The sequence below is a fragment of the Oncorhynchus tshawytscha genome, linkage group LG13 (assembly GCF_018296145.1).
Source record: "Oncorhynchus tshawytscha isolate Ot180627B linkage group LG13, Otsh_v2.0, whole genome shotgun sequence".
Classification (NCBI taxonomy): domain Eukaryota; kingdom Metazoa; phylum Chordata; class Actinopteri; order Salmoniformes; family Salmonidae; genus Oncorhynchus; species Oncorhynchus tshawytscha.
The window spans coordinates 7,820,216-7,844,018 of NC_056441.1; the positions used below are offsets into that span (position 1 = coordinate 7,820,216).

At 44.0% G+C, this 23,803-nt stretch overlaps 2 protein-coding genes across 2 annotated transcripts; one reads left to right on the top strand and one right to left on the bottom strand.

The window, feature by feature from the left end:
- Positions 1–530: 530 nt before the first annotated feature.
- LOC112236877 (macoilin-1-like) lies at positions 531–14,849 on the bottom strand. The gene is made up of 11 exons (XM_042295110.1): positions 14,620–14,849; positions 13,045–13,186; positions 12,810–12,936; positions 12,344–12,467; positions 9,568–9,746; positions 8,823–9,402; positions 8,123–8,281; positions 6,635–6,808; positions 3,234–3,354; positions 2,376–2,550; positions 531–1,703 (listed from the first exon to the last, which is right to left on the bottom strand). The coding sequence occupies exons 1-11, from the start codon at positions 14,697–14,699 to the stop codon at positions 1,501–1,503; spliced, it is 2,064 nt and encodes a 687-aa protein (XP_042151044.1). The 5' UTR covers positions 14,700–14,849; the 3' UTR covers positions 531–1,500.
- Positions 14,850–14,875: 26 nt separating this feature from the next.
- Positions 14,876–23,302, top strand: srfbp1 (serum response factor binding protein 1). The gene is made up of 3 exons (XM_042295111.1): positions 14,876–14,980; positions 18,754–19,176; positions 21,681–23,302. Exons 2-3 carry the CDS (start codon positions 18,754–18,756, stop codon positions 23,199–23,201), a joined length of 1,944 nt encoding a protein of 647 aa, XP_042151045.1. The 5' UTR covers positions 14,876–14,980; the 3' UTR covers positions 23,202–23,302.
- Positions 23,303–23,803: the final 501 nt, after the last annotated feature.

Sequence of the window (23,803 nt, forward strand, 5' to 3'; positions counted from 1 at the left end):
AATAGCTGTTTGGCGGACAGGGTCGTTCCTAACTCCCTATACAAAACGGGACGAACCAAATCCCATTGTTTACTTGGGTCAGTGTTGCGTCAGCGAACGGGGCCTAAATAGAAAAGGGAGACTGGGGCTGCATGGGAGATGGTGAGAAATAAGGGGACATCTCAATCCACTACACTGGCTTCCTTCCTTCATGATAGGTGAGAGGCCTGGATAAACTTTCACCATATGTTGCTTCCACTTGCCAGAAAGCTCACGTTATTGAGACACAGCCTGGAGGGAGGGTCCTATATCAAGATCGACTAAGTAACTCATTATACTAACTACTTTAAAAATAAAAAAAATTACAAATAAAAAGGAATTGCAAGGCACAGTGAAATTGACAACAGGTAAAAATATCAGTTACCTTAGACATCATTAAATCCAGTACGTTTTTAGTTATATGGCCTAACAACAGATTGCAATTTGGTCCAAAAGGAGAGACAGGTTGAAGTACATTTAAACAGCAAACAGATGACATTGCTTAACCTCTAGACAGTACCAGGTCATATTTATTGACAATCCTATTTTGAGAGATTTATGGATTTCTTGACCGGAGTGTTGAGTTAACGCTACAAATCAGGAGTGTTTTGAGTTAATTGATAATCCCGGACGCTGTTTGGAGTCAGTTAGAGTTTTCAAAATGGAATAATGTACAAATTGGCGATCTGTACATTTAGTGATGATATTACCATTTTCATTATAACTAAAACTGAAATGTGTCACTTTAAAAAAAAAAAAACCACACTTTAGGGCGATAAAACCAAAACACAAACAAAGTATTTTACAGTCATAATCAAAACTCACAGAAGGTGCCATTTTAACAATTCAAAATGTTTCAGTTGTCTCATTTAAAACCAAGAGAAGTTTGGCAATACACTCAGAGAAGAGAGAGCGATCATGAATCCCTGACTGAAAGAAAGAGTGACCGAGCAATACAATGAGTCATTCTAAACATTCATATCAACGAACCAGCCAGTCCTCATCTGCCTCCATCTCCCACTGGGCCCGGGTCAAAAATAGGGAATAGGGTGTTATTTTTGGACAGCGTCCTTGTCAACCTGATGTCCCTTTACGTCTCTCTTACCAGTAAAAACAGAATGGCTCAATCCCTAAAACGTCAACATCTCAATCCCTAAAACGTCAACATCTCAATCCCTAAAACGTCTACTGTCGTTTTACACAACCTCTCCATCTGTTCCAAAAACAGACCCCGCCAAAAAAAAACTAAGCGTCGCCATGGGAACAAACCCATGACCAATTGGGTCTGGTGTGTCCCATTTTTGAGAGGCTAGTACTAGACACCTCTGAAAAACATTTCCTATCGCTTCCCAAAAACACAACTTAAAAACATGACCAAAACTATTTATCTTTTGTATGTGTGAAAAATGTGTGTAATGGGACTATGTATGCTGCCTTGTGAGTAAGTGAGTAAGTGTGTATTAATGTGTGTGTGTGCTACTGTCACTTTTTGAGTGGCTGGTAGACAGATGCATTGGGATCAAGAGAGGAGGGACTATTGTCCATGAACTTGGAGGAGTAGTGTGGCGTAACGGGACTGAGGCTGCTGCTGTCGTTGCTGTAGGAGATACTGGGCATCACCGCCATCACTTCAGCTATCTTCTGCTTCAACTCTGCTATCTCCTGGTCTCTCTGGTGGATCTGACCTGGGGGAGGAGGGTGAGGGGGGAATTAGATGACAGATGGCTTCTCACTTTGTGGCCATTCTCTTCATGTTGCTGACATCTCTGGATCAAGCAGCAGAGCGTCCTGTTTATGTAATGGTAGATGAAACCCTGAGGTAATGCTAGGTTACCTTAAGGAGCATCCTGTTTATGTAATGGTAGATGAAACCCTGAGGTAATGCTAGGTTACGTTGAGGAGCATCCTGTTTATGTAATGGTAGATGAAACCCTGAGGTAATGCTAGGTTACGTTGAGGAGCATCCTGTTTATGTAATGGTAGATGAAACCCTGAGGTAATGCTAGGTTACCTTAAGGAGCATCCTGTTTATGTAATGGTAGATGAAACCCTGAGGTAATGCTAGGTTACGTTGAGGAGCATCCTGTTTATGTAATGGTAGATGAAACCCTGAGGTAATGCTAGGTTACGTTGAGGAGCATCCTGTTTATGTAATGGTAGATGAAACCCTGAGGTAATGCTAGGTTACGTTGAGGAGCGTCCTGTTTATATGATGGTAGATGAAACCCTGAGGTAATGCTAGTGAACCTTCTGCAATCCACTTTCAGAGTTTGATCCTAGAGTCTATGAACACAATGGCTCCGCTATAAGTCGGTCGCTGTCGTACCGCGGTAGTGGGTCAGGGAAGGGAACTGTACCTTGTGCGATCTCCAGCTGTCTCTTGGCGTCTCCCAGGGCAGAGAAGAGGTCTAGTTTGATCCTGGTCTCAGCAGACAGACTGTTCTCCAGGTGCTGGGTTTTATCCTGCATGGCCGACAGCGCAGACATCAACACCTCCATGTCCTTCTCATTCTCCTTGTACTTACGCAGCTCCTAGAGAGAGAAAGGGGAGGGAGGAGAGAAGAGGAGGGGAGAGAGAAGAGGAGGAAGAAGGGGAAAGAGAGTGAAGAGGAGGAGGTAGGGAGGAGAGAGTGAAGAGGAGGAGAGAGGGAGGAGAGAGAGAAGAGGAGGAGGAGAGAGGAGAGAGAGAGAGAGGAGGGAGAGAGGGAGGGAGGGAGGAGAGAGAGAAGAGGAGGGAGGGAGGAGAGAGAGAAGAGGAGGGAGGGAGGAGGAGAGAGAGAAGAGGAGGGAGGGAGGAGAGAGAGAAGAGGAGGGAGAGAGGAGAGAGAGAAGAGGAGGGAGAGAGGAGAGAGAGAAGAGGGGGAGGGAGGAGAGAGAGTAGACATCAACACCTCATCATGAACATCTGAAACCACAAAATAACTCCTCATAAGGGATCCTGTGTGGCTCAGTTGGTAGTGCATGCCACTTACAACACCAGGGTTGTGGGTTTGCTTCCCACAGGGGGACCAGTACCAAAAAGTACAAATATGTATGAACTGTAAGTCACTCTGACTCAGAGTAAAATAATTAAAATTGAAAATAAAAAACCTTCAATTTAGATAAGGAATATAATGTTGTTTTCAGCCATGTCCCAGTAAAGGAATCAGCAGCACCTTTCTGAGACGGTGAGCTCACAGAAAGGATAAATATCTAAGATTGAAGGATGGACTCACCTGGCATTTCCCCTCCAGCTCTCTAATGTGCTCTTCTTCGAGTTTCACGTCGATGTTGAGTTTCTTACACTCCGTCTCCAACTCTCTGATCCGCCCACGCAGGGAGTCAGTACACTCACCCCTGACAGAGAGAAAAGAGAGTCAGTACACTCCCCCCTGACAGAGATCCAGAGAGTCAGTACACTCCCCCCTGACAGAGATCCAGAGAGTCAGTACACTCCCCCCTGACAGAGATCCAGGGAGTCAGTACACTCCCCCTGACAGAGATCCAGGAGTCAGTACACTCACCCCTGACAGAGATCCAGAGAGTCAGTACACTCACCCCTGACAGAGATCCAGAGAGTCAGTACACTCACCCCTGACAGAGATCCAGAGAGTCAGTACACTCACACCTGACAGAGATCCAGAGAGTCAGTACACTCACACCTGACAGAGATCCAGAGAGTCAGTACACTCACCCCTGACAGAGATCCAGAGTCAGTACACTCACCCCTTACAGAGATCCAGAGAGTCAGTACACTCACCCCTGACAGAGATCCAGAGAGTCAGTACACTCACCCCTGACAGAGATCCAGGGAGTCAGTACACTCACCCCTGACAGAGATCCAGAGAGTCAGTACACTCACCCCTGACAGAGATCCAGGGAGTCAGTACACTCACCCCTGACAGAGATCCAGGGAGTCAGTACACTCACCCCTGACAGAGATCCAGAGAGTCAGTACACTCACCCCTGACAGAGATCCAGAGAGTCAGTACACTCACCCCTGACAGAGATCCAGAGAGTCAGTACACTCACCCCTGACAGAGATCCAGAGAGTCAGTACACTCACCCCTGACAGAGATCCAGAGAGTCAGTACACTCACCCCTGACAGAGATCCAGAGAGTCAGTACACTCACCCCTGACAGAGATCCAGAGAGTCAGTACACTCACCCCTGACAGAGATCCAGAGAGTCAGTACACTCACCCCTGACAGAGATCCAGAGAGTCAGTACACTCACCCCTGACAGAGATCCAGAGAGTCAGTACACTCACCCCTGACAGAGATCCAGAGAGTCAGTACACTCACCCTGACAGAGATCCAGAGAGTCAGTACACTCACCCCTGACAGAGATCCAGAGAGTCAGTACACTCACCCCTGACAGAGATCCAGAGAGTCAGTACACTCACCCCTGACAGAGATCCAGAGAGTCAGTACACTCACCCCTGACAGAGATCCAGAGAGTCAGTACACTCACCCCTGACAGAGATCCAGAGAGTCAGTACACTCACCCCTGACAGAGATCCAGAGAGTCAGTACACTCACCCCTGACAGAGATCCAGAGAGTCAGTACACTCACCCCTGACAGAGATCCAGAGAGTCAGTACACTCACCCCTGACAGAGATCCAGAGAGTCAGTACACTCACCCCTGACAGAGATCCAGAGAGTCAGTACACTCACCCCTGACAGAGATCCAGAGAGTCAGTACACTCACCCCTGACAGAGATCCAGAGAGTCAGTACACTCACCCCTGACAGAGATCCAGAGAGTCAGTACACTCACCCCTGACAGAGATCCAGAGAGTCAGTACACTCACCCCTGACAGAGATCCAGAGAGTCAGTACACTCACCCCTGACAGAGATCCAGAGAGTCAGTACACTCACCCCTGACAGAGATCCAGAGAGTCAGTACACTCACCCCTGACAGAGATCCAGAGAGTCAGTACACTCACCCCTGACAGAGATCCAGAGAGTCAGTACACTCACCCCTGACAGAGATCCAGAGAGTCAGTACACTCACCCCTGACAGAGATCCAGAGAGTCAGTACACTCACCCCTGACAGAGATCCAGGGAGTCAGTACACTCACCCCTGACAGAGATCCAGGGAGTCAGTACACTCACCCCTGACAGAGATCCAGTGAGTCAGTACACCCATTTAGATTATGGCAATTCGAGGATGCAACGATTGTGCACTCCTTCTTACCGAATTCTGATGTGCACTTTGAACTGTCCATATTGACTCTTCCTCGGCCAACAAGACGACTAACGAACAGCAAAATCACTAGCCTATGTCAACCTACTATAGTAGCAACGTTTAGCCTCCCTATTCTATCGGTCAGCTTGTCAAGAAAGAAATAGCCTATTCCAAACTGACTCTGGGACAGTTGTGGGACGATAGATCCCAAATTCATACAACCAGTAGGCCAAGGCTACATTAAAAAGCAATGTGTCTAATGCAACAGATAAAATCATTTAGCTTAAAATGTTGAACAATGATTATTTTCTTCACATTATAAGCGCAGCAACGCACGCAAGGCAGTAGGCCATTTGAAAATGTCCGTTCCATAGCACAATTGGCGGGAAAACACTGTCGTCAAAAGGGCACAGAACATGCGAGCGGTTTCATTGGACAGAGACGAACGTATCCTATAGAAAGATGTTCGAGGGGAGATATAATAGGCTACTTTGAAGCAAAGCAAGACATGCCTCATAATATGTGTTAAAATGTTCAGGTTTCAGACAATTACGTATATGTTTTCATAATGCATACTGCCTCCAGCTCCTTGCAAAGTTGATGTGGGACGCGCTGATAGAGCCCGTCTCCCGTTGACGTTTTGGGATGCTGCGGAAGCTCGTGCCCGTCTTGACAGATTTTCAACTCAACGGTTCTGTATCGGTGTATGTTGTAGGTGTATAATAAATAAGATTACGTGACAAATATACTGTACACGTGCGCCAATTTAATTCCACTAAATTATGCAAATTAACTTATAGAACGATAAGCATTACCAATCAAATGTATTTCCATCGACTGGTATTTCCACCAATGGAGAGGCTAAAAAACATTATTTTACACTGGGATTGTTTCTTCACCTCCTGGTCGATTGTCCGGCACCAATTTTATTTATCGGCTTAAAAAAATAAAAATGTATTGGACAAAAAACGGCTATTACCGGCTAACAGAAACCGGCTAATGGAAACCGGCAATTACCGGGCTAACGGAAACCGGCTATTTCCCCGGCTATTACCGGGCTAACGGAAACCGGCTATTACCGGGCTAACGGAAACCGGCTATTACCGGGCTAACGGAAACCGGCTAATACCGGGCTAACGGAAACCGGCTAATACCGGGCTAACGGAAACCGGCTAATACCGGGCTAACGGAAACCGGCTAATACCGGGCTAACGGAAACCGCTATTACCGGGCTAACGGACACCGGCTAACGGAAACCGGCTATTACCGGCTAACGGAAACCGGCTATTACCGCTAACGGAAACCGCTATTACCGGCTAACGGAAACCAGCTATTACCGGCTAACGGAAACCAGCTATTACCGGCTAACGGAAACCGGCTAATGGAAACCGGCTATTACCGGCTAACGGAAACCGGCTAACGGAAACCCTGGTGGGAGTGTTTACCTGGAGGCTACGGCTAGTGCTACAGCCCGGGCTGCGGTGGCATCCTCCACCTTCTTCCTCTTCCTCTCGTCAGCCAGCTGTTTCTCCGCCAGCGCCCGCGCCTCCTGCTCTGCCTTCAGCCTCTTCTCTAGCTGGGAGATGGTCTGCTTGTCCTTTTGCTTGGCCTGGTCAGCACTGTGGAGCACACACACACACGTCAGCACTGTGGAGCACACACACACACGTCAGCACTGTGGAGCACACACACACACACACACACACACACACACACACACACACACACACACACACACACACACACAGCACTGTGGCACTGTGGAGAACACTGTGACGGCCCTGAATTTTTCTGAACCGTCTCAGTGCAGCTCCTTCCAATAGGGCGCTTTCCCTTTAATTCCCAATTAAATAGCCAGCATCAGCTGCGCAAAAGTGGGGTTGTGATGGAGACGTGAATGAGGACGTGTTCAACCCTCAGTTCCCGAAGCTTCTCTATTCCGGTTGTTTTGTAGCCTAATAAGAGTTTACCCAGGATCGGATCCACTCTTTGCGTCCGTGGACTACACCTCTCCGTTCCTCGTGGCCTTTCTCCGCTGGAGATCTATTGGCGGATTGGATTGTCTGACTGACCGACTGACTACAACCTTTTTGTACACGGTATTTCATTTGTTTTGATGTGAGGTATTACTGTGATTTATGTAGTTAGTTGTAGTTGAGGACTTAGTAAGAGTTGATACCCTTTAAAGTTCTGTGGGAAAATAATTGTTATATTGATTGTATGTTTAATACTGGGTTTACGCTACACGGAATGAACGGACAAACATTGCGTGACAAAAGTCACTTGAGTTCCCTGGACTCCTTTACCGGGCTGGACTCTTTTTAGGCCCGAGGTACAGGACATTTCTGGAGGAACCAGAACTCATTGTGTTATATTATTATATGTGTGTAATCATTGATGTTGCTAATACAACCCACGCAAAAGAATATAGTTGTTTTTGAAGTTATTTCCAATGTTTTAAGGGTTTATGAAAAGTTTATTTCCATCCTGACTTTTACATAAGTCCTTTGTATTGGTGTAGACTTGACGGACCAGATGGGACTCGTTCCCTCCCAAACCAAAAGGAGAAACCAATGTTTTCTCTGGTAGGCACAACCTACCTGGCACCTCTATAAATAATAACCTCAAGTCAAAACCGTTACAACACACACGTCAGCACTGTGGAGCACACACACACACACACACACACACACACACACACGGTTAGAGATGTACACACAAAAACAGCCAAAAAGTTTGTTCCCCGAGTTTCTAAGTCAGAATGAATCTACATGTTGGAATCCAGAAACACAATCCCTGATCTATAGATCACCTTGCATCCAAAAGAAAACATCTCTTTATGTGATCAAGGTGAGTGATAGGTCGATCCTCTACACCGTGCCAATACTCTGAGATCCTTGGCTTTATCCCAGGCTTCAAGTGTGTGTTCCTACTTGTTCTGCAGCATCTCGTTGTCTTGTCGCAGCTGGCCCAGCTCTGAGCGCAGACTCCTGTCCTGGCTGGTCAGGGAGGAGAGGTGAGAACGTAAATCTGACTCCAACTGACGGCTCGCCTGCAGGTCCGCCTTCAGCCGTTTCACATCCTGCTCCAACCTAGAGAGAGAGAACGAGGACAAGGGCTATGTTTAAGGTAGACTACATCGCAGTTTCACATCCTGCTCCGACCTAGAGAGAGAGAACGAGGACAAGGGCTATGTTTAAGGTAGACTACATCGCAGTTTCACATCCTGCTCCAACCTAGAGAGAGAGAACGAGGACAAGGGCTATGTTTAAGGTAGACTACATCGCAGTTTCACATCCTGCTCCAACCTAGAGAGAGAGAACGAGGACAAGGGCTATGTTTAAGGTAGACTACATCGCAGTTTCACATCCTGCTCCAACCTAGAGAGAGAGAACGAGGACAAGGGCTATGTTTAAGGTAGACTACATCGCAGTTTCACATGAATAGCTGTTTAACATAACAGCTACACACATCGTATGAAATCTGATGCACGGATACACACACACACACACAGGTTGCTGTGAGAAGCCCGACTGCATCGTAGTCGGCCTGAGGAGAGGGTGAAACTGGCTCGTCTATATGCATGCCGGTGCACGTTGGCTATGGGCCTGTGTGTGTGTGTGTGTGTCTTACCGCACGAGAGCGTCAGGCTTGCCCAGTTGATTATTGGGAATACAGTTCTCCACGGGATCCTTCTGATTGGCTCCTCCCTTCCCGGCAGACTTCGTCTTTTTCTCGTTCTTATTGGACAAGCCAGACGACGGCACGGTCCCATTGGTGGCGCTGTGATTCCGAGGGGAGGAGTTTGTGGCCACACCTCCTCCGCTGGCATTTTTGCAGTTCTTCCCTCCCCCTACCCCTGTTCCCCCCACCTCCTCTTTGGGAGTGTGTGTGTTGCCTGTGTGTGTGATCTCTCCTCCGAGGTCGTTATTCAGTCTCTTCCCTACCATGTTCTCCATATACTCTGTCTCCTGTAATGTGGAGTCCAGTGTGTGGAGGATACTGTTGTTGTTGATTCCTATTGTGTGTTGTTGTTGTTGTTGTTGTTTGCCCTCCCGTTCCTTGCTGTTCCCGTCTCTCCCTTTCTCCCGGTACTCCAGTTCCGGTAAGGGAACGGAAGCGTTAACGAGCGTCTTCTTGCCGGGAGTTGACCCATTTTGGGAAACCGGCGGGGTAGGGTCCACATCTGATGACACAGCTTTAGCCATGGCCGCTAGAGAGGAGGGAGCAAGGTTAGGAAGAGGTCAGGTAAGATTACAACAGTGTGTGTTTGTCTATCACCTTCCAATTGTTGGCGGAACATCTGTTGCTCAGGATAAAGTGAAGTGTGTGTGTGTGTGTGTGTGTGTGTGTGTGTGTACTGCATGCTCCCTCTCACCCTCCTCTGCCTCTCTCTCCTGTCTCTGTAGCATCTGTTGCTCTGGGGGCAGAGCTTGCTGTAGGAGTTGCATGTAGAACTCATTCTCCTTCTGCACCTCTTTCTGTTTCCTCAGTCTCATCTTGTAGCTGACGTAGCTCTTAAAGCCAAAGCCCAGAGTCACCACCGGGTAGCCAATACTAACAGAGGGAGAGGGACGAGGGCAGAGAGGTGGAGGGACGAGGGCAGAGAGGTGGAGGGACGAGGGCAGAGAGGTGGAGGGACAAGGACAGAGAGGTGGAGGTACGAGGGACGAGGGCAGAGAGGTGGAGGGACGAGGGCAGAGAGGTGGAGGGACGAGGGCAGAGAGGTGGAGGGACGAGGGCAGAGAGGTGGAGGGACGAGGGCAGAGAGGTGGAGGGACGAGGGCAGAGAGGTGGAAGGACGAGGGCAGAGAGGTGGAGGGACGAGGGCAGAGAAGTGGAAAGACGAGGGCAGAGAAGTGGAGGGACGAGGGCAGAGAGGTGGAAGGACGAGGGCAGAGAAGTGGAGGGACGAGGGCAGAGAGGGGAAGGAGAAAATAGTTAGCACAAACTTTTGCTATGGTTGTCATAGCAAAATGAAGAAAAATAATGAAAGATTTCTACTTCGTGTTCAGCGTAGAAGAATAGTTTCCCCTTTTGTTGATAAACCTCCATTGCCTAAGCAATTACAATGTGTAACAACACACATGCCCCGCCCACCTGAGGATCTGTCTTTTTCCACCATCTATTTCCTGTGTTTGAGAAATGCAAAATCCACTTATCACTTGGATTGATTACTTTCATTTTACTCCTGCTTCATACTCTTGCTTGTGCCTGAGGTTTTTTCCCCATTTAATATTACGACCGTGGAAATGTGGACTCTGGAGTGATGAATCGCGCTTCACCAGCTAGCAGTCCGACGGACGAATCTGGGACAACTGTAAAGTTTGGTGGAGGAGGAATAATGGTCTGGGGCTGTTTTTCCATGGTTCGCGCTAGGCCCCTTAGTTCCAGTGAAGGGTAATCTTAACACTAATGCTCTTGTGGCTGAATGGAAGCAAGACCCCGCAGCAATGTTCCAACATCTAGTGGAAAGCCTTCCCAGAAGAGTGGAGGCTGTTATAGCAGCAATGTTCCAACATCTGTTGGAAAGCCCTCCCAGAAGAGTGGAGGCTGTTATAACAGCAATGTTCCAACATCTAGTGGAAAGCCTTCCCAGAAGAGTGGAGGCTGTTATAGCAGCAATGTTCCAACATCTAGTGGAAAGCCTTCCCAGAAGAGTGGAGGCTGTTATAGCAGCAAAGGGGGGACCAACTCCATATTAATGCCCATGATTTTGGAATGAGATGTTCGACGAGCAGGTGTCCAAATACATTTGGTCATATAGTGTATCTTTTGTGACGTCCCCACAATGTAACCACCAAATTGTTCCCACAACCTAACAAAACATTCTGGGAACCTTTAAAGAACAGACCAAATGTGTTCTGGGAACGATCAGAGCGAGGCGCTATGACTTTAGCCTATTGCCTCTTTGATTTATGATTTGACCACCACAAGCGACACGCTCCACTCTCCTGGAAAGCTGGAGCATCAGCATAAATTATACCATTTCTCAATCTCTCGACTGCAGCTGCCGCATTCGGATTTATACGGGCCCTTCCGGACAAGTCTGTTAAAATTACACATACCCATCAAGACATCTAGTATAAACAATGCATGTAGGGTAGACAGAGCAAGTTTTCAGTGGTTGAAGCCCCACCCCTTCTTGTTCATCTATTCATATATGCAAGTGCAGCGGGTGTATTTATGCAAATGAGATACAAATCATTGTCTTTATTTTAAACAAATTGTATTGAGAAAAATAGCCGATACAATAAGAAAGTGTATACGAGTGCTTTCTAAGGAAAATAAGTGACAATTATCAAATGTAAAACCTGAATTATTATTTTTTTATATAATAATATAAAAAAGTAAATAATAATAATAAATACAAATAAAATAGAAATAATAATTAAAAATACTAATAAAAATAGCTGAACAGTTAGTTTTATGTGCTATAATTAGGTAATTATCTGATAGATTATTACTAAAATAAATAAAAAGGTTTGGAGTATCTATATCCATTGTCCAATTGTTGCATTAATCAAAATGATTTGTTAAAAACCTTTTTGAGAATGTAGATGACCTTTTCTACAATGTGATTGGTCCTGTGGTTACTGCCATAAGCTAGGGGGTAGGTCAGGTAGGGTTAGAACAACAGCTGACAAGGTTACTGCCATAAGCTAGGGAGTAGGTCAGGTAGGGTTAGAACAACAGCAGACAAGGTTACTGCCATAAGCTAGGGGGTAGGTCAGGTAGGGTTAGAACAACAGCTGACAAGGTTACTGCCATAAGCTAGGGGGTAGGTCAGGTAGGGTTAGAACAACAGCTGACAAGGTTACTGCCATAAGCTAGGGAGTAGGTCTGGTAGGGTTAGAACAACAGCTGACAAGGTTACTGCCATAAGCTAGGGGTAGGTCAGGTAGGGTTAGAACAACAGCTGACAAGGTTACTGCCATAAGCTAGGGGTAGGTCAGGTAGGGTTAGAACAACAGCTGACAAGGTTACTGCCATAAGCTAGGGAGTAGGTCTGGTAGGGTTAGAACAACAGCTGACAAGGTTACTGCCATAAGCTAGGGAGTAGGTCCGGTAGGGTTAGAACAACAGCTGACAAGGTTACTGCCATAAGCTAGGGAGTAGGTCCGGTAGGGTTAGAACAACAGCTGACAGGTTACCAGTGAGCTGCGAAGGGGCGACACAGGTCCACATGGAAGTTCTTCAGGTCCTTGAAGCGGATGGCAGCTTCCATGTAAACAAACAGTATCCATAGCGATACGGTGGGTAGGCACACTCCTCTCTCTGTGCAAGGGGGAAGGGGCCAAGATGGGAGACAGGCTCACACTATCACACTGTGTTTACACAGACAGACCAATTCTGATCTTTTGTCCAATTATTGGCAAGATCTGATTTGTCAAAAGACCAATTAGTGGAAAGATAAAAACTGAGGCTGCCTGTGTAAACATGGGTAAAGCCGTATCCTTTATTTTGTACATGCATATCTGAATACATAAAATGTACATACACATTTGATAACTGTGTATACATAAACATATTAAAATCACATGACACCCAGGATTAAGCCAATGCATTGTGGGAAAGACAAATCTAATTATGGGACAGAGTGTGCTGATGTTAACTGACCTGTGTGCCAGACATACTGGACCCAGACGTAGGTGCTGGCAGCGAAGAACAGCCATTGGACAGGGATAAAGAGGAGGCAGATGATGTCAGACGTAAACGCCACACACACAAAGAACACTGAGAACGCCTGAGAGAGAGAGAGAGAGAAATGTAGTCAGTATGCAATAATATACAATTGTGCAGCCATCTTTCATGTCAAAATCTCATGAGTAAGCTCTCTCACACACACACTTACCAGCCCCTGGTATCTGAAGGAGTCGTAGACACTGCGTATGAACAGCCAGAAGGGCCACAGGTACTCAAACCTGAACTCCAACACAAAGTCTGCCAGCAGCACCAGCACCCACACCACCAGAAACTTCAGGTACAGGAAGGTACTGAGAGAGGGTGGAGAGAGGGGAAGATAGAGAGTGAGAAAGAGAGGAGGGTGGAGAGAGGGGAAGATAGAGAGTGGAGAGAGGGGAAGATAGAGAGTGAGAAAGAGAGAGGGAAAGAGAGTGAGAGAGAAAGAGATAAGAATGGGACAGAGAAACATTGTGAGATTTCTTGAAGCACTGTCAACTGGAGAGCGAGGAAGCCAAAACAAAGAAGAAAACTAGCTCTGGTCCAAGGTGTTAATGTGTGTTCCTCCACTAACTAATAAGAGAACACGTGTCACTACCACCCTGGAACCAGAGCTAGACACAAATTGGCAGTGATATATGATCAGTACCACAGTCATTCAGTGTTTATAGCTGGAATATCATTATCATGATTTCAGTCACGCTTAGAGGTCATCTGCAACCACAAGACCACACGTTTTCCCAATGTTTTAAAGAGAGGCATGTGCCACTGAATTTGATCTGTAATGAATCCTGACTTATCCCCCACTTAGTAGATATACATTCATGGTTGGGCACTAGTTCTGATTTCAGTCCCATCATACTTATCTGGTCCAAAGCTTTACTCTTTGTTCATACCGTACATTCAAGGCCAGAAATTCATAACCTAACACAGTGCCGGAGGACTATCAGAAGACTGAAGAGAACAAGAACACTAAAACCTGTGTTCATGTCAGGGCATATTGGCTTTTCAACAGCTGCTTTTCTCATGCGGTGTTATCAATGGAGGCTTGCTACTGACAAAGCACTGAAATGTCAAAAGTATAAGAAGAACCGTCAAGCTTTCGCTCGCTAGGAATACAGGGCGTAGAATATTTATATATTTTTTTAAATGTTACCTTTATTTAACTAGGTAAGTCATTTAAGAACAGATTCTTATTTTCAATGACGGCCTAGGAACAGTGGGTTAACTGCCTGTTCAGGGACAGAACGACAGATTTGTACCTTGTCAGCTCGGGGGTTTGAACTTGCAACCTTCCGGTTACTAGTCCACCGCTCTAACCACTAGGCTACCCATGTTCTCATGTTTGGGTTAGATGACCAGCTCGTTCTAAGTAGACACTAATTAACCGTGCAATCGTATAAATATGTATGCAATTCCAGCACATTTTCCAATGGCTTTTGAATTGTCGTCAATGTGAACGCAGTCAGTGCAGTTTACATTTAGGAACAAATCCATTGAACTGTCAGAATAGCTACCGAGTTAACTAGCTGCTGTTACTACTACTTAAGTAACACTACGTTAGCTAACTTAGGCCTTAAGTTCAGAAACAAAATCTATTTGACATTCGAAGACGAATAGTAAACGCGAAAGCAGGGGGTCATCTGACACTATACACGACAGCTGAGTGTCTTGTCTGCTATAGCTCAGCCGCCATTATTGTACGATCATACCCCCTAACTAGAGCCCCCTTTCTTTCCGTCGGTACCTGCTATATATACCCTCGGTGATTCGGTTCCGTTTTAACGGGCGTCGGAGCTTGCTGCAGTCCGCATTGCGCCGCTTCATCCTCCCTCCTGTGGATTTGGCTCTGATATCAATCCGGTAATTATTACGAAAATGTCACACGAACGATCTGATATGGACATTTCTTTAAATATCCACCATTGCTGTTATTTTCTGGACGTGAAACAAAAGCAAGAAATAAAAACACTGTATCGTGGGCCCTCCCCCTTTCCGTCAATCGCCATGACGCACGCCAACGTGACTACGTCATTGATACGTCTACGTAGAAAAAACATGGCTGCCTCTTGTATGGACTAAATCTTTCTCGAATTTATACTTTGACGGTATGAGTGATTTTGATTACATTTAAATTTGCGCTGTGATAACTTTAGTGCATTATAAAAAAATAAAGCGGTCATCTCTGATATATATATTGTTGATAAAGTTTTAACAAATGCTCTAGCAATGCTGCTTCCTCGACCATGCTTGAAAATATGCTAACTTTCGTTAGCTAACTAGCCCTGTTAGCAGTTGATGGGAAATTAGCCACCGTAATAACTGTAATGTACCGTTAATGTAGCTGGTATTAATTACACCATTGCATTTACATTTACCTCCATTTACTCATACTGTATGCTAGTGGTTACATACTAGCTAATGTTGTGGCTCTACCTTGGCAGAGGAACGCTCAACTCCGTTCTCTTTAATATCAACTGTTTGCAGGATTTTCCAGTAACATCACTTGAATCACCATTTTATTCTTGTAAAGGTGTCAATTCTGAAAGCGTTTACCTGAAATTCATACTTGCAATAAAAACTTATCGAATACAACCATCTCATTTGTGTTGCGCAACTCAGCACGAATTTGCATGTGCCAATTGAGTCTCATCTGACGTAGTAAGTAGGTATCGCGGAACCCAAACCGGCTGCGCGCGTCAAACTCTAACATTCGTTTAGTCTTGGACCCTATAGATTATTCAGATGCAATTGACTCAGATGCGGTTGTCTTATTTTTGGACTTCTGTAAAGCCTTTGACACAATTGAACATGAATTTCTCTTTCGGTCTCTTATACTTTTGGGATTTGGTGAAAATTGTATCTAAGTAATTCGCATATTTTACAAAGATATAAATAGTTCTGTGTTACTAAACCGTAATACTTCCAAAGATTCCGTATCAACAAGTGTACGACAGGGATGGCCAATTTCACAATTTTTATTCATTTTGGTTGTGGAACTTCTATCTCTAGATATTCTGAATGATGCAAATTTGTATGGCTTAACCATTTTTAACAAAGAAATCTAAATTTCCCAACTGGCTGATGATACCACTCTTTTCTTAAGAGACAAAGACCAGGTCGCACATGCCCTTAATACTATAACTGCATTTTCTATTGCATCAGGATTAAAATGGAATGTTTTTCAAATGTGAAATCTTATGTTTACATGACTTTAATGATAAAGAAATAGAAAATATTCCTGTAAAGAACTGTGTTAAATATTTAGCAATAGGTCTGTCAAAAAAAAAACACTTAGTCAGACATTTGAATTTCTCTCCTAAAATTAAGAAAACCAAAAATATATTTAATAATTGTCTACAAAGAGATGTTTCTATACTTGGGAGAGTACTTCTGTCCGAGGCAGAGTCCCGTTGAGTGTAACCCGCATTATTGTTATGTGTAAATCCTGCTACTTGTAAAGAGATCAACAAGACCTACTTATTTTCCACCATAATTTGCAAATAAATTCATTAAAAATCCTACACTGTGATTTTCTGGATTTTTTTTTTTCTCTCATTTTGTCTGTCATAGTTGAAGTGTACCTATGATGAAAATAACAGGCCTCATCTTTTTAAGTGGGAGAACTTGCACCAATGGTGGCTGACTAAATACTTTTTTGCCCCACTGTGTGTGTGTGTGTGTGTGTGTGTGTGTGTGTGTGTGTGTGTGTGTGTGTGTATATATATATATATATATATATATATCTGTCAGTTTTTTTTATATATAAATATAGACCATCTTACTTGAGAAATCTTGTAATAAATATATAAGACATTCTTCATTCACAAAACCAACTTACAACGAGAGCAAAGTTTTTCTGGAACATGCTTATTCCTGACATTGTCTGGAAAAATGCCTGGTTAAGACCTTACAAATATTGTATACCAAACAAAGTTAAGGAAGTGCACTTTAAAATTTTACATAAGATATATCCATGTAATTCTATGATATCCTCATTTGTGGCGATTGATGATATCTGCGTTTTCTGTGAAAAAGGTGAGAATCTGTCTCACTTGTTCTGTGAATTTGCGTCCGAATTTTGGGAAAACCTTGCAAAATACTTATTTACCATTATGACCTATGTTTTTGACACAAAATATAGGTTACTATTGCAATGATAACAAGACCACTGAAATTATTGTGATTTTATTTTTATTCTTGTTGCCAAATACTTCATACACAAACAAAAATTCCAAAATTCTATACCAAAATTACATAAAAAAATTTTTTTTGAATTTAACTTTTATTAAAACATTAACCCTTGTGAACAATAAGAATAACATTTTTCTAAATCATTACAATAAGATTTTTTCAGAGTGATTACAATTGCAGTAGAATGGTTTTTTTATTTTTTATATTTGTTTCAGTATTTTCTCGTTAATACCTGCGTTCTGTTTTGTATGATGTAAGAATGTAAATTGTTGATCTGAATTTGTAAAAAAAAAATGTACAAAAAAATTTTTTTACACGGCTGCGCGTGTGCACTATCGTGCATAATTTTATTTTGTTCCCCTACACCAAAAGCGATCACGACACTCAGATTATATCAAAACAAACTCTGAACCAATGACATTCATTTGTGGACAGGTCGAAAAGCATTAACATGTATGGATAGTTAGCTTGCACTTGCTAGCTAATTTGTCCTATTTAGCTAGCTTGCTGTTGCTAGCTAAGTTGTCCTGGGATATAAACATGGAGTTGTTATTTTACCTGAAATGCACAAGGTCCTCTACTCCGACAATTAGTCCACACATAAAACGGCCAACTGAATCGTTTCTAGTCATCTCTCCTCCTTCCAGGTTTTTTCATCTTTTGAACTTATATGGTGATTGGCATCTACACTTTCATAGTATTACTACTACGACCTGCAAAACATTTCATCTTTCAGTCACCCACATGGGTATAACCAATGAGGAGATGGCACGTGGGTACCTGCTTCTATAAACCAATGAGGAGATGGCACGTGGGTACCTGCTTCTATAAACCAATGAGGAGATGGCACGTGGGTACCTGCTTCTATAAACCAACGAGGAGATGGCACGTGGGTACCTGTTTCTATAAACCAATGAGGAGATGGGAGAGGCGGGACTTGCAGCGCAATCTGCATCAGAAATAGAACTGACTTCTATTTTAGCCCTTGGAATCGCAGACGCTCATTGGCGGCCATGAGCAGTGTGGGTGCAATAATTGAATAATATGGATTTCTAAATTTATTTTGCGATACTTACGCGCGCGACGTGTCCGGTCTGGTCAGCATGTAAGAAATATCAGCCAAAGACAAACGAGGAAAAAGTAGATGGGTGTATTCAATAAAAGCCTTTCTAAAAGTATGAATTTCAGCGCCCGCGGAAGGATAGCAGTTGTACTGGACAAATGTAGGTTTAGGTCTGCTGAGTGGCGCAGTGCAAGAGGCACCACTACAGTCCCAGGTTCGATTCCAGGCTGTATCACATCCGGCCGTGATTGGGAGTCCCATAGGGCGGCGCATAATTGGTCCAGCGTTGGCCGGGGTAGGCCGTCATTGTAAATAAGAATTTGTTCTTAACCTTCTTGCCTAGTTAAATCATGTAAAAATATATATATATATATTAAAAAGGTAACTGTTTTCAGAATCAACTGATGGTGACTCAGTGTTGTTGTTTGAGAATCCCAAGGCGAGTTGTCAAACCTCAACTACCCCCTCGATATAAGACAATGGAGTTGACCGTTCCTCAGCTAGATCTAGCTATGCCATTCACAGGTATCACCCAAAGACTGAAAGAGATGGGGGGGAAACAATGTATTTAAGCTATCCCTTTCTGTGCACTCACTCTTCTGCCCATTACTGTATCATCCACAGATGTCATCAACCGACACACAGCAAGTGACAATGCCCGACGTTCTGAAGACAGAGGCGATCCCTGAGGATCCAAATAAACAGAAAATGTCCGAACTCCCCAAAAATGACAATAAGCCCGTGCTTCTGATAAAAAACAAGAAAACAGCGGCTCAGAAGAAGAAGAGGAAGCCAGAGATTCCGAGGAGGAAGAAGAAGAAACCAGATGATCCCGGTACGCCAGTTCCATTAAACCTGAACGACGAGGTGGTGAGGATGAGGAAGGAGGTGAAAAGGGTGAGGGCGCTGGTCATCAGGAAGTTGACTAGGCAGATGGCAGGTCTGAAGAAAAAGAAGGGGAAGGAGGAAGATCTGGAGAGGAACCGGAGGAGGGTAGGCCGACTGCTGGAAGAAATCCATGCGATGAAGACACTCAAACCTGATCCGGTGGGTGCTTCTTCCCCAATTACATCTCACCTACATTATTATTATTATTATGGCTTCCTTATTTGGAATACTGTGTAGTATAATTCCCAAGCCATTGTCTATGTGCTGCTACACATTGCTGGTGAGTGAGTTCCTTTCATGCAATGTTCTGTAAAACTTTTTGTTACTTTGAGTTTTTTACATTTTTTTCTTTCACCTTTATTTAACCAGGTAGGCTAGTTGAGAACACCTTTATTTAACCAGGTAGGCTAGTTGAGAACACCTTTATTTAACCAGGTAGGCCAGTTGAGAACACCTTTATTTAACCAGGTAGGCTAGTTGAGAACACCTTTATTTAACCAGGTAGGCCAGTTGAGAACACCTTTATTTAACCAGGTAGGCTAGTTGAGAACACCTTTATTTAACCAGGTAGGCCAGTTGAGAACACCTTTATTTAACCAGGTAGGCCAGTTGAGAACACCTTTATTTAACCAGGTAGGCTAGTTGAGAACACCTTTATTTAACCAGGTAGGCTAGTTGAGAACACCTTTATTTAACCAGGTAGGCCAGTTGAGAACACCTTTATTTAACCAGGTAGGCCAGTTGAGAACACCTTTATTTAACCAGGTAGGCTAGTTGAGAACACCTTTATTTAACCAGGTAGGCCAGTTGAGAACACCTTTATTTAACCAGGTAGGCTAGTTGAGAACACCTTTATTTAACCAGGTAGGCTAGTTGAGAACACCTTTATTTAACCAGGTAGGCTAGTTGAGAACACCTTTATTTAACCAGGTAGGCCAGTTGAGAACACCTTTATTTAACCAGGTCGGCTAGTTGAGAACACCTTTATTTAACCAGGTAGGCTAGTTGAGAACACCTTTATTTAACCAGGTAGGCTAGTTGAGAACACCTTTATTTAACCAGGTAGGCTAGTTGAGAACACCTTTATTTAACCAGGTAGGCTAGTGGAGAACACCTCTATTTAACCAGGTAGGCTAGTTGAGAACACCTTTATTTAACCAGGTAGGCTAGTTGAGAACACCTCTATTTAACCAGGTAGGCTAGTTGAGAACACCTTTATTTAACCAGGTAGGCTAGTTGAGAACACCTCTATTTAACCAGGTAGGCTAGTTGAGAACACCTTTATTTAACCAGGTAGGCTAGTTGAGAACACCTTTATTTAACCAGGTAGGCTAGTTGAGAACACCTCTATTTAACCAGGTAGGCTAGTTGAGAACACCTTTATTTAACCAGGTAGGCTAGTTGAGAACACCTTTATTTAACCAGGTAGGCTAGTTGAGAACACCTTTATTTAACCAGGTAGGCTAGTTGAGAACACCTTTATTTAACCAGGTAGGCTAGTTGAGAACACCTTTATTTAACCAGGTAGGCTAGTTGAGAACACCTTTATTTAACCAGGTAGGCTAGTTGAGAACACCTTTATTTAACCAGGTAGGCCAGTTGAGAACACCTTTATTTAACCAGGTAGGCCAGTTGAGAACACCTTTATTTAACCAGGTAGGCTAGTTGAGAACACCTTTATTTAACCAGGTAGGCCAGTTGAGAACAAGTTCTCATTTACAACTGCAACCTGGTCAAGATTAAGCAAAGCAGCGTGACACAGACAACAACACAGAGTTACACATGGAATAAACAATAAACAAGCCAATAACACAATAAACATGTCATTGACACAGTAGGAAGAAAGTCTATAAACAGTGTGTGCAAAAGGCATGAGGAGGTAGACAATAAATAGGCCATAGGTGCGAAGTAATTACAATTTAGCAGATTAACACTGGAGTGATAAATGAGCAGATGATGATGTGCAAGTAGAGATACTGGTGAGTAAAGTATATGTCCTGATAACTATTGATTTAATTTCCATGACTTCTGGATTGACTGACCTTCATGTCTTAAAGTAATGATGGACCATTGTTTCTCTTTGCTTATTTGAGCTGTTGTTGCCATAATATGGACTTGGTCTTTTACCAAATAGGGCCATGATCTGTATACCACCCCTACCTTGTCACAACACAACTGATTGGCTCAAGCGCATTAAGAAGGAAAGGAATTCCACAAATTAACATTTTAAGAAGGCACCCCTGTTAATTGAAATGCATTCCAGGTGACTACCTCATGAAGCTGGTTGAGAGAATGTCAAGAGTGTGCAAAGCTTTCATCAAGGCAAAGTCTGGCTACTTTGAACAAATAATAAATAAATAAAATATATTTTGATTTAATAACACTTTTTTTGATAACTACTTGTTTCTGTGTCATTTCATAGTTTTGATGTTTTCACTATTATTCTACAATGTAGAAAATAGTTAAAAAAATAAACCTTGAATGGGTAGGTGTGTCCAAACATTTGACTGGTACTGCACATTTGTTTTACTTGCTTGGAAGTTGAATACTGCAGTGAATATTCAGGTTTAGTGCATGTATTTATTCATGTCAGTCCCAAACCATTGCAAATTAACTTACAGTCCCAAAACCAGACCATACTAATTGTTGATTATTATTTCTAGGTGACCAAGGCTGCCCTTCATAAGAACCTGAGTTTTGAGTTTGCCTGTAAGAACCCAAAGGCCACCATTTCTGACCGAGCTATAGCCCGTATCGCCACTCACCCTCAGTTCAGCAAGAAGATAGACACCATCAAAGCTGCCATTAAAGCCTTCAAGGATGAGAGGATGTCAGTAGAGAAAGGAGACCAGAAGGAAACGGTTAGAAAGCAGCCTTTAAAAGTGGTCGAGGTGATCGAGCAGCCGAGGGACAGCGATGGAGGAGGAGGAGGAGGGGTGGAAGGTGAAGAGGGAGATGAAGAAGAGATGGATGAGGAGGAAGATGGAACACCCGCGGATGAGGAGGAAGATGGAACACCCGCGGATGAGGAGGAAGATGGAACACCCGCGGATGAGGAGGAAGATGGAACACCCGCGGATGAGGAGGAAGATGGAACACCCGCGGATGAGGAGGAAGATGGAACACCCGTGGAGAGTCTAACGGTTGACGAACCAGCTGTTCTAGAAAAGCAACCTGTTGATAAGACGGTCAGGGTTACAGAAGAAGACGACGTTTCCACGATAGAGAATAAAGAATCGGCCATAGAGAATACAGTAGCTGACCCTCAGCCCACGGAGATGTCAGAGGCCGATAAAACTCTGTTGGACTCATCCACTCCATTCACAATAGAGGCCCCACAAGTAGTACCTACCAAGAACATAGTAACCATGAAAAATACACCACAGACGCAAGTAGTCCAGAAACTCACAAAGGACACTCCAGCCACTCAGAAGACTCAAGACCCCAAACCCCAGAAAGTCACTAAACCTCAGAATAAAGATGTTAAAAACAAGCAGGATGATGAAGAGGATTCTGATGATGATCATGAGGAAGAGGAGAGCGACTTGGAGTCTTCGGACGACGAGAAGGAGTATTTTGACGACAGCACGGAGGAGCGTTTCCGTAAGCAGTCCTCCCAGTCGGATGAAAGCGACAACGATGATTTCTTCCTGGGGAAAGTCAACAAGTTCAAAAAGAAGAGTGATACGACTACAGCGCCACCAGGTGGAGGGGAGGGGAAGAGCAGCGAACTGGGGAAAAACCCACTGCTGGAACCACTGGAGAGCTTAAACCCACACCACACTGAACTGGATGAGCTAGAGGCCAGACTGAACTCCAAGGGGAAGTCTATCTTCTGCTCCAGTCTGTCTGGGTCCAGAGGTGGTAGAGGCAGGGGTAGAGGCGGAGGCAGGGGTAGAGGTGCAGGCAGGGGTATGGGCCGAGGAGGGGGTAGGGGAGGGGACTTCAAGAACCGTGGAAGAGGGGGAGATGATGGCCCGTCTCGGGGTCCTGGGTCACATGATGGGGGTTCTGGAAGGGGAGACTTTGGGAGGCAACGGGAAGGCAGAGGCTTCTCCTCCACCCCTTCATCTCAGCCACCACAACAGGCCCTGCACCCGTCATGGGAGGCCAGTAAGAAGAGGAAGGAGCAGCAGAACGTAGTAGTGGCCTTCCAGGGAAAGAAGATCAAATTTGATGATTGAGCTTAAGGCCGGCGATATGGCCAAAATGTATTGCAATATTTTTGATGTTATTTGACAGTATTTCATGTTTTTAAATAATAAAAGTTATCCATTTTGCTTTATGAGTTGTCCGTGACCCTAGAGTGGAAACACATACCTTCTAAAATGATTTCAATTAGGCTTTCTCCATTCTGATTGGTTTCTACTGTTCAATCAAATTTTAAACAAAAGTTGATCTGACAAAGTCTAGGCCTTATTCTTAAACAAATATTCCAATTGTGATTTTGACTTGCGATTTAGATTTTTTTTTAAATACTTGGGTGAAGAGTTGGAACCATGAAAATAGAATGATTATAGTTATGATACAGTTAGAATGTACCAACTGGGCACAGACGTCAATTCAATGTCTATTCCGCATTGGTAAAATTTCATTTTAGTGAAATAACATGGAAACCATGTTGATTCAACCTGTGTATGCCCAGTGGGTAATAGGAGCACCTTTAATTCAGTGTTTAACATAACAAGGGAGGTGTTCATGGAATTGAGAATTTTAATATAGCTTACCAATAGGATCTCTATGGAGGTGTTATTTTGACAGGGAACCAAAGTGTTGGTGAGGAACC